The following is a 17977-nucleotide window of genomic DNA, read 5'->3' on the forward strand; positions in this document are numbered from 1 at the left end:
GAATGCAGCTCAAGATCTTTGCTTTTAAAGTCTTCCTATGAAGAGGCAGGGAGAACAGTGGCTACAGATTAGCCAGAGCCAAGCTACTTCCCCACTGCATCCTGCTTCTTCTGCAAGTAATTTTCTTTTTTGGACTGGACCTAAACTTTCACAGAGGTAAGGAATGCCTGGTGAGGAAACTCTTTCCCACCACCAATGCAGACTAGCAAGTGCACTGTACAATTTAGAGAACTGCCTGAGTACCGACAAGTTCAACGATCTGCTCAGGGTTCCACAATTAGCAGGTGTCAGAGGTGGGACTGGAGGCTGGCCTTCCTGGGTCCTTGGAGGCCAGCATTCTAGCTACTACATCACACTGCCTCTGACACAGAGTTAGTGCTTTCCATTTGGCAAAATGTTTGCATTATCTCATTGGAGCCTCCCAACAGCCTTGTAAGGCAGTTACTTCACCTATTAAATTTGTCTAAGATCTATGATTTCATTAGCTACCCAGTGGGGAAAATGCTCTCTCCCTTCAGTGCAAACTGGCAACCGTCCATCAACTTCTAGTCTTAGGAAGTTTCCAGGGGAATTAAGGTTATTTGCTTGGACCAAGGTCATAGAGCAAGTATGTGCCCGAGGCAGGGCTTATGCCCAGTTCTTCCTGACTATGAGGATAGCTCTCTATTCAATATGCCACGTGCCTTCTCACAGGTATTACTGTCCTTTTTAATTACAGATATGTTGAGAGTGACTTGACTATAGTGACAGAATTAATTAGTAAGCATCAGAAGTGATACTTAAATCCAAGTCTTTCTGGCTCTAAGTTCAATATTCTAACCCCTTGTTACAAGCTGGGGGTATATTTCTATTTCATTTTGCACACTATAAATTCAAATAAACTTGACTATTAGTTATTCTCCAATTTCCTCCTATAAGGATTTGGGTGACAAGGAGATTTTTATAATCCTTCAGGTAGAACATAGATTTGGAGGTTAGGACTGCTTCACTTCATCTGCATTACCAGCACTGACCAACCACAGCGCTTTGCACATCTTAGGAGATTAATGTCTGTGGCATTCAATTCATTTGGAACAGCATCTTCAGTGGAAATGACTATCTGTACATCTGTCTCTGGAACTTTTTTCCTTTAAGGCACAGCTCAAACACTCTGTGTCTCTCATTTGTCCCTATCACATTGTCCAGCATAAGATTGATTTGTAAAGGTGTTATGATTCCCCACTAAATTAAGTACCTCATCAGACTAAGTTCCTTAAGGTCAGAGCCCTCATTTTTCATTCCTGTTGCAAAATGCCTCACACACGGCAAGCACCTGAGAGGTAAATACCTGTATAAGCTATATTGAAATGAATTAACTTTACAAAGGAAGTGGGAAGCAGATGTCCAGCAGAGCTGGACTTAAGAGTCTATGGATCTCGATATTAATCCAACCTCAGGCAGTTACTAGTTAGGCAAATGTGGCCAGGTATTCAACTCTTCAGAGCCCTCAGTTTCTCATCTGCAAATCAGGGTAACAACCTCACAGGCGCATTATGACCTTCAAGAGTTTAAGAAATGTGAAGTTGGTGTGTTGTTATTGTTACTGACTGAGCTAAGTCTTTGGTGAAACTGACACCTTGACTGCTCTATAGCCCTCATCAGGGAAACTTCCCCAACCCCCTCCATCACCCTATTTCCCATGAATTAGCACCTTTTCCCAACCAGCCCATTTTTCCATGTCTTTTGTCTGTGTGTTTATGACTGCGAGCTCCTGTTTCATCCTACAGCAGAGAAAAACAAAAGGTGCTCAGTTCTAAATGACCTTCAGCTTCCTCCAGCCACTGTTCCCAAGAGGGAAGGGCAGGCTGAGTAGAGAACTCTATCCTCTCTTCCCTGGCTCCACCCCCAGATTCTGAACTCGGGCCCTCCCCGCTCCCCAAGACGAGTCTGCTCTCTTACAGAGAACAAGGGAGTAGCTTAGAATAACAGAAGAATCAGAACTGGGATTTCTTGGGAGGAGCTTGAACATTTTAAGTAGTACTACGGAATCCTGTAATTAAGTAATAAAGCCAGAGACACTATTTTGAAAGAGAAGTTACTAATGTGCTCTTTAAATTTAACTAGGGGAGTCTGTCCACTACATATGCCACACATTTCTTTCAGTTGCTTAAACTACATTTACAACCCAAGCAGGACTAGGACATGTTAGTATTCTGGCAGCAGTAATCGGGATCTTGGTACTGAATGCTGCTGGAAAAGCAGCAGTTCAAAAGGCACAGCTGCCAGGTGGCCATTGGTGACTATTTCTTTTTTTAAAGCATAGACCTTGGCGCAGTTCTGTTATCCATGGCTACTCATCTGCTAAGTGCAATTCCCGAACAAAACCAACATCAGGACAACTCTTCAGCACAAGTTTATACCGAGGCCAGTTCTCCCTTTCCTAGCGTAACTGACTGAGGTCTAATTGTGATGCAGGGAGTGCCCTTGCATTCAGGACTTTCCAGAAGGACCTGGGCAGAGAGGTGAGCCAACTCTATTCTGAGGACTATGGCTGTGCTGGTCTTCGAGGGCCAATGGAGGGAGGAAGTAAGGGATGAATTGCCACGGCAATTTGAGAAGAGGTGAGCTAGACTGGGCTAAGGAACCCAAAGGTTCCACTGACCTCAAGATTACAGTTCATTTGGAAAGTTTTGAAAGCATGTTCCTTTTTTATTTTCATTTTCTGCCAATGACAGTTTCTACTACCTTGCCCTTAATCATAATCAATAAATTCATGCTTGGTCATCACTTTTAGGGGGATCAGTCACTGGATGTATTAAAATCGTTAGGCTGCATTTTGCTCATTTGAAAGGAGGTGGATAAGTTGTTGTTTAGGGTCATATGAATATGGGGCTGGTTTTTCATGTTTGTCTTTTTAAAAATAAAGATCACATCGAGTATGGAGATTTGAGTTAGGGGACCTTTCCTTATACCATAATGGCAGGTAGGTGGTGCAGTGGATAGAGAGATAGAAATGCTGGGTCTGGAGTTAGGAAGACCTGAGTTCAAATGTGCCCTCAGATACTTCCTAGCTATGTGACCTTGGGCAAGTCACTTAACCCTGTTTGCCTCAGTTTCCTCATCTGTAAAATAAAATGGAGAAGCAAATGACACACCACTCCAGTATCTTAGCAAAGAGAAAACCCCAAATGGGATCAGAAGAGTCAGACACAACTGAACAACAAGGCACTTAATAAATGCTTATTCTCTTTCCTTTTCCCAGTCATAGCTTTTAGAGTCTTGCTAATAACAAAGCTATAAAAAATTCACCTTTTTTCTTCATCTTGATGGCTAAGAATGGTTTAGAGAGATACTAAAAATGGCATTACATCCTTGTTTATCTAAACATTTTCATAACCTCATCTAACCTTCTGTAATTGAAATGGCCAAATTAAATCTTGTTTACTATCATCCTGCATGACTGTTGCACCATATTTTCCAACACTTCCTGAAGGAGTTACCTGACCGAAATCTGGGGTTTCTAACAGCAATAATTTAATCAAGGTTGTTATATCTCAACTTAGGATCAATTTTTCTTACAAAACAAACAAAAAAACAGGCTTTTAGAGCACAGTTTACAATGCAATGTTTCACAGCATATTTACTACTTGACAAGGAACGCCCTGAAACTCAGGAACTACTTTCTGCAAATAATTTCTCTTTGGATGGTCTAAATAAACGTGCTTGTACATGTTACTTTGAAAGCACCTTCAGGTTAAAAGAACAGTTATTACAATACCAATTTAAACCTTTTCTTTTTTTTAAAGCCCTCAATTCAATTAGTCACTTTATCATCTACAAAGCAAAGAGCTGGGACTAGATGACTTTTTAGGTTTCTTCCAGCTCTGCATCTACGGCCATCGGAAGTATGATTTAAAATGAACTTAGGAAAAACAGAAAGCACACAATGGAAAAGCCAGGGGATACAGTGAGAACAAGAGGCTGGGGAGAGATGTGTACATAGGGGAAAGCAAGGGGACCCTCATTCACAAACAGCCAGGCTTCAAGTTTTTCCAGATACAGTCATGTCCAGAAAAACTATAAATGTTTACTGGAAGTATTTTTCTAAGTACTTTTTTTTAAAAAATAAATAGCCTTTATTTATTAAATATAAACAAAAAGCAACTGTAGCTATGATGTTAAAGGTCAGCCAAGGTAACATTGTCCAAAAACAGGTTAATCTCAAAACTTCCTTTTCTTTTCTGTGTTTGGTGTCCCCTTAGGCAGCCCATAAATACCAGTGTAACAATCACTCTAAGATACAGAGTTCAACAACTAGGTGGAATGATGGACAGCTGGAGAACCCCTGGAAAGCTTAGTTGTCAGCCTCCTTCCTGTGTCAGAGAGGGAAAACCATTTGTTGCAAGCCTCAGTTTCCTGGGCTTTGCCAAGTATCAGCCAAGCACAGTTGTTCCTGTCAAAGGCTTGTAATTGGGTGGTTACTTTGTAGCTGCTGAAAGTGAATTTTTAAAGTTTCATAAGAAACTTTATACAAATGCAGTAATGATATATATTTTAAAAGTCAGTGTTACTAAGCTCTACCTATAGATCCTTTTACGGGGAAAATCTCCCTCGTAAGAAATCACACATTGTGGAACAAATATTACATAATTGAATGGGGATATTCTTGAAACAGATAATAAATAGGCTTTAAAAAGTCACTGCCAGTCTAGAGAAGTGTTGAGAAATTGAAACTCCCTTCCCTCTTTGCAGAGGTTGGGGGACTATTGGGGAAGATAACTGCATATGCTATCTGATGGGACTGATATGCTGACTGTGTCTATCTGGCTTTTCCCCATCTTTCTTATTTAAATCTTTGTTATAAGGATAGCTCACTGGCTAGGAAGGGGAGAAGGATATACCTGGAAATAATGGAGATGTAAAAACAATATATATTTTAAAATTAAATAAAATGAAATTAAATCACTTCCAGAAAAATATAAAAGTTTCGGAAAGAAATGGATTTGGATTTAAGGGATCCGTGTTTGAATCACAGCTCTCTCTCTTATTTCCTTGAACCAGTGACAATTCCTCTGGGTCTCAGTTTCTCCATCAGTAAAATGGAATGGGGGTGGGAGGGAGTCCAACTAGATGTCCTTAGAGGTCTCTATCAGCTCTAAGTCCTATGATTCTATGAAATAGAGTTTCATTCCTTTGCCAGGAAAAGATCTCAGGTGAAGTCGCTGAATCTGTCAGTGCCTCACTCTCCTCTTCTAGAAGAGAGGAATGATCACAATACTTGCCCTACAAAACTTACAAGGTTGTTCTAAAGATATAAGTACAGATGGGAAAGAACTTTGAAAGTCTAAAAATCCTCCACGAATCCTCTGCACAGGATCCTATACATGCTAGGTGATTAAAAAGTTTTTGCTGCTACTGGACAAATAAGGTAACCCTATTATTTTGAGGTTCAGATGTAGCAGAAGCTTCTGAAGTAGGAATTTTAATATAGATAAGTTAAAAAGGGAATAAGAGTAGATTTCATAGCTGGCAGGGACATGGAGATTATCATCTAGGACAAGTGTCTTATTTTAAAGACAAAGAAGAAAAACAAAGCCCTGAGAGGTGAGGCATTTTCCTAAGGTCACATGAACTTGGGAATCAAAACCAGCTCTCTAAGTGTTTACTGCTTCTCCTCTATTTGTGCTCTCTGTCGTTCTGTGACTGAGGATCTCCCTTAGAATGGTTTATACTTCTGGCTTTTTTAAAGCACTTTCCTGTCTTCTACCACCATACTTGATTTTTATAACAACCCTAAAAGTAGCTAATTACATTCACTTTAACAAGCCTTCATTAAGAGCTTCCTATGTGCCAGGCATTGCATTCCCATAGAAGTCATCTATAATCCCAGTTTGCAAACAGAGAAATTAAGACATCTGGTTATATAATTTCCCCAACATCATAAAGCTAGTTAACAGAAGAGCCAGAATTTAAACTGGTTCTCCCAACTTTTAATCCAGTGTTCTTTCTATATTACCTACAACCACAGAGACCAATGGATACAGGCATTCTTCATTCAAAGTAAATCAGAGAAGCAAAATTTCAAATATACAAATGGATGAAGAAACAAATTCATTTTTCATTACCTGAAATCTATCATTTAAGGGACCAGAAAACATACCTTGATTTCTGTTAGCTGCATGACTTCAGGGAAGACTTCAATACAGTTAGAGTGAGCAATCACAGTATGCATCCGCCTACAATTCATGATAGTGGTTGGAATGGCTTTCAATTTGTTCCCACTGATATCAATTTCCTCCAGCTCCTCCAGTTTGGCCATTTTACTATAAAGGTGAAAATCATGGGGATGGGGTAAGGGAGAGATCGTATAACAATTATAATTCAATTTGTCTGAAAAAATAACATTACTATTGAGAATAAAAAAAGAACTGGACTAATTTATTAACTTTTTAAAGGCTATTTTATAATGCAAAGGATTACAAAATAATAAAACTGAAGTTTTCCTCTATAGTTTTCCCTTGCCATTGCTAATATTTTTAAAAATATATATTTGTATTTATATTTTATATAGTTATGTTTGATAATAATAACTAGCATTTATATGGTGCTTTAACATTTGCAAAGTGCTTTTAGCATGTATTTATTAAAGGTCAGACTAGAAATATCTCTCAAGGTAGCAAGCACATTTATTTGCTTCAGTGCTGAACTTTGACTTCCAGGAAAACCCCTCAGCAGTGGATCAAACCAACATTAGCTCATCTCGATTATCTGAAAGACTCCAGCTCAAAGTGTGATTTCTCAGCCATCTCAAGGAAGAGAAGAAATGGGGGAATACGCTTAAAGGGGAGGGAAGGGAGTAAGCATTTTATATAGTGCCTAATACATGCCTGATTCTGTGCAAAATACTTTACAAATATGTCATTAAAGGCTTTCTTGCTCTTCAAAGCCTCTTGTGAAATGGATTTCTCCAAGACAGATTGGAACACAGATCAGAGATCATCTTTAGAGCTGGAAGACCTTAGAAGTTATTAAATCTAACTCCTTCATTTTACAGATGAGGGAACTGAGGCACAGAGAGAGGTTAAGTGAGGTTAAGTGCAAACGGTAGTAAGGGTTGGAGGTGGGATATGGAGCATCTGGGGAGCCTGTATGGTTAGTACCTCTGCCTCATGGCTTGTGCAGGGCAGTCTTTGGATGAAAGGCTTCAAGAGACAGCTGATACTTTTACACAAAAACTGATCATGTTCCAGGTCTCTAGCTTGGATAACTGAGAAGTTATTCTTAATATCTTAATCTTTTTTTATTCAGACATTATTCCATCCTATCTACCAATATTTTGTACTGTTGCAGGTAGCTCCAAAGTAGGGTCCACTTGACATTCACTCCTGAAAACCCCAAGTGAAGAAACTCATCTTCCCCTAACACTGTTCTCCCACTTTTTCCCTCACTCCCTCTACATTTCCCAATAATGTGGGGAGAAGGAAGAAAACTCCCTCTGCTAATGTAAGTCGGCACCTTCTCTGCAACTTGTGGTCTTAAAGAATTGCCCAGAGTACAAGGAGGTTAAGTGACTTTCCCTGAGTCACACAGTCAATATGTGTCAGTGGAAGGACCTGAATTCAGGCCTTCCTAACTTCAAAGCCAGCTCTGTATTCCCCATTCCAAGTTCCCCAATAATTACAGTTATTTATGTTAATTAATTTAAAGCTTTTGCTTATTCACATTTATTTGATTTCTTACAATGTACTAAGTAATTAAAAGAGCAGAAAAATTTCTAATTGTCTTCTTGCTACCACCATATCTTTCTCCCTTCCACTCCAAATATAAAGTTATTTAACTATTTCTGGAAGCTAATATGTCACTGGTCACCTAACATTTCTCCTAAGGAAATTCACATTACTAACTGCATAGGGACACAGATTGTACCAAGATAATCCAGATCCTCTTAAGTGAATGAAGCCATCCTGATACTAGGATATATTAAAGAGAATATATGCTTGATGTAAGGGCTCGGAAATCCTACTACACTCTGTATTATAAAACCCTTAGTAGAGTATATAAACATACATATTAAGGGATTCAGAAAGAATAACAAAAATTATAAAGGTCATAGAATATAGGTCCAGTGAGAAGAAAAGCTAAAGAATTAGGCTATTTGACCAAAGATTTAAAAGTATATTAAGTAGAAATGTTTTTAGACAAATAGTTTATAAAAGTTTTTTTTTCTTAATATGAAAGATGATACCCCAGGTATTTTTCACCTTTGAGGGAAGACAAAACAAGTGAAAGTGGGCTTAAAGCATAAGAAATCCCAGTTGGGACTCAAGGAAGAATTCCTTCAGTTAGGGTAATTCTAATACGAATAACATGTTAAAGCAACACTTCTCTAGGCTTATCTGTGGTCAATTGTGACTCTAGGTTAGTTTGTGCAGGACCTAAACAAGCTAGAAAGACTCTGGGTATGGATCCAACAGGATTTGCCATCTGAGGACCAGCCTAGGTAAGTTCAGAATAAGTTCATCACCAGAGAATGGCCACCAGGTCATAACTTTTTTCAGCAAGACCAACCTGTGAAGTCCAAGTTGTAGAAGTGCTGCAATCAGAACCGCTAGAAGGAGAATGAATGATGAAACTGCAGATTCCTGAAGAAATGAGGCTACTGAGTGGGTTAAGCCTCTAATACTGGAGATCTTCACCAGAGACCAGATGTGCATTTGTCCTGAATGGCTTAGAAATTCACTAGTGTGAAGGCAGAAGGATGGACTGGATGATGCCATGATCCTTTCATGTCTCTTATCCCATGAATGTATGATCTTATGATTTTAGCTTAACATAGTACTTCTATTAGATGAGTAAGTATATTAGTAATTAAGGTGGGACTTTCTTTTACTGTTTTCTCTTTTAGCACTTATTTAATCAAGTGCCCTTGAAGAGTCTGGCCTTTGTTTCTTTGATTAAATCAGGAGTCTTTGATGACCTCCTTGCCTCAAGGGAAAGCCTAAGCTATGTTTAAGATGCATGTTTGTGACACTTTTAGGTCAGGTAGGTTGGTAGCATGTTGTGATGCCCTTTACAGAATATATAAACTCAAGAGATTGGGGTCTTCCCTTGGGGCTCTCAGTCACTGGGAGAGTGGCATGGGACTCTGGGCAGCCGCTTTAAGAGCCCCCTGGCTTGTGAACTCAGATGTTGATGCTTTCTCGGTAACCATAAATTGTGATTTGGTCTGTTTATATTGTGTATGTTTGTAATTTGTTTGTATTTGCTCTGAAGTTCAGGGTGCTGGCTTTTCCTCCTGAGCTAAGTGAATGATATTTGTATGTTGGATTAAAGTAAGACTGTTAACCCCTTTAAGTTACTTTCCTTAGTAAAGCGGATCAAAAGAACCTGTGTTGGCGGCCCTCTGTGTGCTGGTTGTTGTTGGTTTTACACAGCCACAGCAGCTGCTAGCAAGATTGTTGCTACAGTAAGGAAATTGTGGAAAAAAAAGTGTCATGGGCACCAATACTTTAATGGTTGGCAATACCATGAAAAATGATATAACATGTAACTCAAGCTTAAAATTGATAGAGTATCTTCAATAGCAGTAGAACACAGAAGCCCAGGAACAATTTTAATTTTGGCATAATTTAAATGCTGCAATTAATACAGTACAATATGTTAAGACCCAAAGGATATTTATTTGATATGTGGTGTGTGCAAGGTCCAAACTTGTTTAATGAGTATATCAAAATAAGAAGACCAGAGTAAAACCATTCATACAGGACTGCTGCATTTAAATACAAGAGAGTCATAAATATAAAAGCTGTAGTTCTGGTAGCAATCACAAATTATTTGAATTGTGACAAATAAGGTCATTTCTATGAATGAATTAGACACCATACTATGCCTTTGTGAATAAAGTAGCAGCTATATGATAGTCTTTATGTCCCTGATTTATAGTCTCATTCTCAAAGTGGAATAATAGTAAGAAGGATGTTAATGGATTCAGCTAATAAAAATAAACAAAAGCAGAATGTGATCAGATAAACAGATCTGTTATTGGTTGGTTGGTTGGTTGTTTTTTGGGGAGGAAGTTCAAGATGTGTTTTCAGCAATGTGGAGAAATTCTGGCATGAGAACTCCCTCCTCAAAACTTCAGTATGTTAGTGTTGAGATCTAATTATGCTTCGATCAACCCTCTTAGAGGAGGAGCATTATCACATGACTTGCATAAAGTCACTATATTAGCAAAGGTGCTAATCGAACTTAACCATTAGAGGACAGAAACATAGTTGGGGTTTTTGTCTTTTTGCTCATACATCTTTGATTTCTCTAATTTCTACTCTGCAGGATTGACTATATTTTTAAAAGTATAATTAAAGGTGAAATTTAAAGGACTTCTCCTACCTTGCTGGAAAACTCTGAAGCCGATTATAGGCCATATGTAGAATCTTCAAGTGAGGGTGTCCTATTAACAAGGGCACACATTTGTCAGTGAGGTGGTTGTTGGTCAAGTACAGCTCCTGCAAGATACTGCTTGTCTCTTCTGAAAGCGTGGCTGGAGGAATGGTTTCCAGCTTGTTGGCAGACGCATTTAGGAACCTCAAGCTGCAAAATCAGAATATAGAAATTTCTGTGTTAATCAGCAATACACATCACCTCTCCAGGTTATTTAATCTCATTCTAGCAAAGGGAGGGGCTAAACTATATGATTTCTACAGTCTCTTCTCACTGTCAACATTTTTTGGTCTAACACTCAGATAATCCAAACCTTCAAGTAACCATCATTTTCTCAAGAGAAAAAGTCCCAAATGGGGAAGACGGTAATACTGACAAGAAGAATTGAAGCTATACTGTATGCATTTTAAAATGGCTCTCTGAAGATTTCTAACCAAAGAAAAAACTTTTTAAGTCACTTTAAAAAAATATTTTCCTGGGTTAACTACAGTCACGAAGGTGATTCATTCATCTGTGGCCCTGAGTTCCATTCTGATATCAGCTATGTGACCCCGAGCAAGTCATTCATCTTACTTGAATGTCAGTTTCTATACCTGCAAAACCAAGATACTAATATTTATGTTTGCTACGTCACAGGTTTCTTAAGAGTAAAGTTTTCTGCAAACCAAAAAACACTGTGTTAAAGGTGAATTACTGTTCTTGTTGCTCCTCCTCATTGATTGGGGACCTCCCATTTACAAGGCATTGTGCCAGCTGGAAAAAGACAAAGGACCCTGTCCTTGCCCAAAAGGATCTTATAATCTCCTAAGGAAGCTGAAACACTCACATACAAGCAAATCAATATAGTATAAAGTAGACGGTGAAGGACACAAGAGAGCAATAAAACCAAGTGCTCTGAGAAGGGAGTTCAGGTATAGGAATAGCTTGGTGGAACTGGTTGCTGTTTGAGCTATATCAATAGTATTGATAGCATTTTATCTTTTAGAGACTTGGAGAGGCAAAGGGAGAGGAGCATTTCATTACATGCACAGGCAAAAGCAGGGATGCAAGAGAGTGTGGAGTGAGTTTAAAGACCTTCACATGATTTTTCTATATGGGAAAATTTGAGACAAGGCTGGAGAGGTGGGTGGTGCTGGATTATAATATTAATATGAATATTAAGACAAAAAAAATCAAGCTTTATTTGAAAGGCAGTGGGGTACTATTAAAGGTTTAGTAGCAAAGTACCACGCATTAAAAAGATTTCATGTTTTTTTTCTGATAGCTATTGGGCATTAAACCTGTATGAATTAAATTTCCATTCCAAAAGAACAGTTTAAAGCCAAATTGTAGCAAGTAGCCTCCCTCTGCACTCCACTCCTCACTCCCTGCTGGTATCAAGGGAGCACAGCCACATACTTATTTCTAAAAAAGCATGCTGAACTAAATTCTAACATCTGCCTATGGTTGTAAATGTTGTCATTTGCCTGACTATCAGGTATATATAATGCTTTTAAAAATATATAAATGTATACATTTCAATGTTGCAAGAATCTGGTAAAAATACTAACTTAAGTTTACAAGTACAAACATTTAGAAACTCCTATCTTTTCCATATTTTCAACTAAGTATTCTCAATTAATGTTCTATTCTGAAAGGAGGATTAGGGAAAGACAGACAATAAAATTACTTTTTAGCTTGAAAGATCCATCTCCATGCAAAAACAACCCATCTTATGAGTTTTTAAGGAAGTTGCCATTAAAGATTACTATTATTAAGGACAACTCCAAAGGACTCACGATGGAGAACGCTATCTACATCCAGAGAAAGAACTATGAAGTTTGGATGCAGATTGAGGCACTCTTCATGCTTGCCTTTTTTTCTTCTCTTTTGTTTTTGTTTTTGGGTTATTTTTTTTTTTTTGGTTCTGTTTCTTCTTTCTCATGATTCATTCCATTGGTCATAATTCTTCTCCACAACTTGACTAGTGTATAAATTAATTTAATGTGAAGTTATACATGGTAGTTACATGAGATTCCGTGCCGTCTTGGGGAGGGAGGGGGGAGGGAGGAGAGAAAATCTGGAACTCAAAAATTATGTAGAACCATGTGTTGTAAACTAAAAATAAAAAAAAAATAAAAAAATAAAAAAGATTATTATTATTATTATTTTCTATGTTGTATTTCCTCAACTATTAGTGAAAATGATTAAGTTCCATTTACGAAACATTCCAGTTACTTGAGGTTCTACTATAACTTGCTATAGAAGCTATTTGCTGGAATAAATCTTAATTTAAGTTGAATGTTTAAATTAAAAGTTACTCAGTATAAGAGACCATTTCACCTATCCATCCTTCCATTTAACCTTCCAAAGACTGGAACTGAAGTTCTGAGTTATGAATGAGAAATAACTGCTTCTTTTGAATAAAGCATTCTTTTTGGTGATAATAAAGAGTAGGTATTAGATTATCCTACAACAAGATGATAAGGGATATAACAATTCTGCTATTCACTTACTACAATCAGAAGCCTCTATGCATATTTTCACTGAAATAGTTTAATATTTAGAGAAGACACATCAATTTGAAAATTTGTTGGCTGCCATTTTGTTTCCTGATAGATTGAAAAAAAAGATCAAATTTAAAGTTATTCTAATACTTCTTTGGTCAACTAATGAAAAAGGGGGACACTTAAAAGCAGAGAGAGGTAAGGACAGAATCAGAGAAAACAGGCAGCAGCCTCAGGCAAAACACACATTGGGAATACACGACGAAAGCTATTTTTTAATTCCACTCTTCATGGCACATAAATATTTATTTTATGATAAGTTCATGGTAAAGGCTCAAAGCCTCCAGTGGACGCTAAGACACAGAAGAGTACAATTTTGAAACAACGGGATGTGAAATTTTCAAATTTTGCCCAGGATTCCTTTTCAGGATCCCAGTTCCAAAGTAAAGTTAAAGTCTATATTGTGGATCAGAATATATGGCTACTTACATAAAGTTAAAAATCAAAGTATCTGGGATCCTAAGAGCGACAGGGTCATTGAAAAGATAGAGGGTATAAAGTAGTAGAGAGCCATTCTTCTGATGCTCATAAGAGTCTAAGAAAAGAAGGGAAGAAAACCCAGGATCTACTGGAATCTCCTCAGAAAGTCCCCGCTGTCCACAAGTTTGAAACAGTCAAGTACCAAAGCATTCCAAGAAAAGGGCAGGACGGGGCAGGAGCCTATTTTCTTTAGGCTTCACTTCTGACCTCACATTGCTGGTTTGCGGGAATGGGAAATATTCTTTTTACAAGGATTAGAAACACACGGATCCTCTGTCTAGATTCTTGAACCTGGGTCTCTCCTCTCTTCCAAAACTAACTTTGACCTTTTTGGCTGATGTCTTCAAAGAGCCTGAACTCCTCGACTACGTCTTACATGGAAGGAGGGAGCAGAGTCTCTTTTGAGAAGGCAGAGTGAGGGACGTCTATGATGACTGCAGACGAAAGGTAAAAGTGTGTTTGTTCATGCCATCTTTATATTGCTAGGGAAACGGAAAGCTTCAAATTAGGGGATCACAAGGCAATAACCCACTGATTTAACTATTCTCACATAACTTATAGCACTATAGGATTCAGAATGAGAAGGGACCACAGAAATCCATTCCAACCCATCAGAAGGGACCTGAGGTCCAGCAAGAGAAAATGATGTCTGAGGCCATATAAAGAGAAGGGAGTAAAACGTGGAGAGGTAAGATTTGAATTTGAGCCCTCTGACTCCAAATCTAGTACTCTTTTCACTATATCATAACCACATTTAGGGAAACAGTAGCCCTCCCAAAAAAGAATAATTCTACTAGTGAAACATTTATTCAGATAACATAAGAAAGCTTGAAAAGGCTACACAGACCCTAAAAAACCATGGGAAATTAATAGAGTGTGCTGTGGCAGAAAAGAGGAATGAAATTAATCCCAACATCCCTCTCTTCCTGAAGACTGGTCACACGACTCTCTTTAAGCTCCCATGCTACTGACTATCGGGCTTATACAAACCACACCAACTAAAAACCAAGACTCAAGAACAACCAAGAACCAAATAAAAAAACCTTTGTTTTTCTCCTAAATTTGAAGCACTCTAAAACATCATAGGACTAGACTCCTTGGGTGGAAGAGGAATCCATAAGACAACTGCTTTAGGATAAATGATTAGGATAGATTCAGTCATACGGAAAGAGGGTTATTTTAGGCAGCTGGGTGGGTGGAGCACTGGCTCTGGCAACATGATGACCTGAGTTCAAATCCAGCCTCAGACACTCATTCGCTGTGTGACCCCGGATGAGTCACTTAACCTGTTTGCCTCAGCTTCCTCAACTGTAAAAATGGGGTTGTGAGAAGCCATTAAGATAATAATATCTGTAAAGTATTTTTCAGCTGACATATAGGAGGTGCTTATTAAATGTTTATTTCCTTTCTTCAAGTTTTAAAAAGAGAGGAAAAAAAGATAAAGATAAACTGAAGGATATTTGGAAAAAAATTCAACACTGACAAAAAAGTACCTCCCAAGCAGATGACTAAAAGAATTTACAGATACTTCACAGCTCCTAGATGAAAAAAGCAAACTTATTTTGAAAAAGATTCACAGTCCCCTCATGTTGATACTTGCCCACTACAATTATGTAACTGTATTCTCTTTATGAAAAATGGAGGGGAGGGGGAGCCCTCTCCAGGAAGTGAAACTAGGTTAGCTAGCTTTTGGTCAGCCAATTCGAGAGGACTCCATTTGAAATGAATAAGCCTGCCTTAATCACTGCTCCTTAACAGTCAAAGGAGCACACCACTGACCTGAAAGAGAGCAGTGATTACAGTGTTTTTAAAAACTCCAATATCCTCCATCCCCTTGGAAGCACAAAATGCCCTCCTCCCCACATCTTTTGGCAGTAGACAAACTAAGCAGATTTAATGATCTAGGTATCATATTATCATATAACTAGTTTGCTGGAAAGAACAAGTCCTTTTTATTTTCAACTCTTTCCTCCTGATGAAAAACCAAGTATCGCTCTGTTAAACTTCATCTAAACCCCTATTTCATGCAGGCTTCCTTTTTCCCCAAGTCCCCCCAAAGAAGTCCTTTACCCTTCTTTGAGGTGTATTTTGGACTCAACTCATTATGAAGGAATATCTATCACCCTCGCTCCTCCCTCACAATGGCTACTGGAAACAGTATTTTAAAACTGCTTCATGTGCTAAGAGTTGTATCCCAATCACATCAGCCTACCCGATTTTTGCTAAAATTAGATATAAAGCCTTAAAACCAACTTGTAAACTAATCCAAAAGGAAGAAGCAGCCACATTCCAGTACACCAGTGCTCGTAAAAGGACAAAATGACAGGGTGACTAACTTTGAAAAACCAGGGTATCTATCTACGGCATAGACACAGAATCTCACAACAATTAATCAAGATTCAGCAGTGGCCCACAAGGTTATAAGAGAGGAAAAATGCTTAATCAAGTCAAGTTTAATGCTGTGGTTTCACAAGCTTTACATCATCATCATAAAATATTTACTGAGGGCCTACCAAAGATCACCAGTAATTCTGAAATTCATAGCAATGGATTCTTACCAGCACAAAGCCCTGTGTAATGTTTCTTTTTTCCCCATTATTATATGTATTTGTATCTTTTCTGAAGGACAGTTTTACAGTCCTCTTAACACCTCAGGTCAGGTGGTATATTACTTACATCTATTTATTAAGACCAGTGTGTACCACATATAAACACTTCATAAATGCATGGTACTCACCTCCAAAAAAATCTGCTTAGCAAAAAGTGTGACATTTGTTACACTCAGCACACACACAGACACACACACACATACACACAGAGAGTTCCTGCCCTGAAGCATTTGGAAAATAGCCAGCAACAACAGCAATGAGACAAATCCATTTCCTGCTTTCTGAGTTGCTATAGTCTTCTTCTTTGGCACATTCTGTTCATCTGTTCTGGCTCATCGAGATTTTCCTTAAGTAGTTTACCACTCTTGCTCATTTTAAAATCTCAGGGCTAAATCTTGTCCTTTACTTTCCTGACTTTATAGCATTCACTACTTTTTCTATCACCAACAGTGGGTAGGATGTGAAACAACAGAAATTGGCTTAACATTTTACCAAATTTGCCTATAAACATCAAGGGTTATCAAACATTCTATATAGATGGGAATGTCTTCGATTTCAATGTCTTGCTGTTTCAATAATGGTGCTAATAGGGGTCAGCTAGGTGGCAAAGTGGATAGAGCCCTGGGCCCGGAGTCAGGAAGAATTCTCTTCCTGAGTTGAAATCTGGCCTCAGACACTTGCTAGCTGTGTGACCCTGGGCAAATTATTTAACCCTGTTTGCCTCAGTTTCCTCATCTGTAAAAGGAGCTGGAGAAGGAAATGGCAAACCATTCCAGTATTTTTGCCCAAAAAACCCCAAAAGGGGTCACAAAGTGTCAGACATGACTCAAAAAAAAAAAGACTAAACCTGTATTTTGGCTCCAATGGACTACTATTTTCATATCACCTCTATCTTATGGGGGTAAGGCAATATAAAATGTAGCTTAAAAATCTAAATCTTAGAGATAGTAAATCAGCAAAGCTTGTACATTAGCAAAAAAAAAAAAAGAATTAAGCACTTCCTCTGTGTGCGGCACTGTGCTAAGCATTGGGGACACGACAAGCTGTGCCCTGAAGGAGCTCGAATTCTCTTAGGGGATGAAATTAACGGGAGAGGGGGCGGGGAGGCACTGCTTGTAGCACTTTGCTGGGAAATGTGAGGAAGGTAAGGGTGCTTTCTGCTGGGGGTGTAGTGGAGAATAGAGAAGGCACCTGAGCTGAACTCTGGAAGGAGATTATGGTAGGATTTTTAAGGAGAAAGATAAGAGAGGAGAGATAAGAGGGGAGGGGGAAGGAGGAGAGAGATTTCAAAATCAGTAGGCCAGCTAGAACCTAGTGTGCACAGAGTATTAATGTGAAATAAGGCGAGCAGTATAGGTTAGAGGCAGATGTAGAAGGCCTTAAACGACCAGGCTAAGTTCATGTTTTATCTTAGAGGTACATCGAGGTGCAGTGGAAAGAGTGCCAACTTTGGAGTCAGAGGAGCTGAGCTGGATTCCCAGCTTGGATAATAACTCCCTGTGACGCTAGGGAAGAGTCATTTTGATTTTCTCTGAGTTTGAGTTTCCTCATCTGTAAAACGGGGGAACTGGACTAGATTACCTCCAAGGTCCATTCCATCTGCAAATCTATTATCCTAAGTCACAGAGGTGCAGATTTCAGTTACAGGAGAATATTCCTAATAATCAGAGCTGCCCCAAAGTGCCCTAGGCTGCCTCGGAGGTTGTAAGCTCTCCACTATTGGAGGTTTAAGCAGCAGCTGGATCACCACTTGAAGGGGATTTGAACAAGGCATGTCCAGGTGTGGCTCAGACTTGATGACCTCTGAGTTACCCTCTAATTCTGAGATTTTATGATTCTATGAAATAGAATCTATGAAACAGAAAGGTGGCCTATTATGGATAAATATATCGGCAGCTGCAGCAGTACTACTGTAGTCCTGGA

General features: G+C 38.7%; 1 protein-coding gene across 1 annotated transcript in view; it reads right to left on the bottom strand.

Moving 5' to 3' along the window:
- The window catches only part of PHLPP1 (PH domain and leucine rich repeat protein phosphatase 1), a 291137-nt gene that overhangs the window by 33163 nt on the left and 239997 nt on the right, over window positions 1–17977 (bottom strand). Inside the window, 2 exon segments of the mRNA XM_036761120.1 lie at window positions 6140–6302; window positions 10369–10569. Of these exon segments, the coding sequence (XP_036617015.1) occupies window positions 6140–6302; window positions 10369–10569 (364 nt within the window).

The sequence above is a fragment of the Trichosurus vulpecula genome, chromosome 1 (genome assembly GCF_011100635.1).
Source record: "Trichosurus vulpecula isolate mTriVul1 chromosome 1, mTriVul1.pri, whole genome shotgun sequence".
NCBI lineage: Eukaryota > Metazoa > Chordata > Mammalia > Diprotodontia > Phalangeridae > Trichosurus > Trichosurus vulpecula.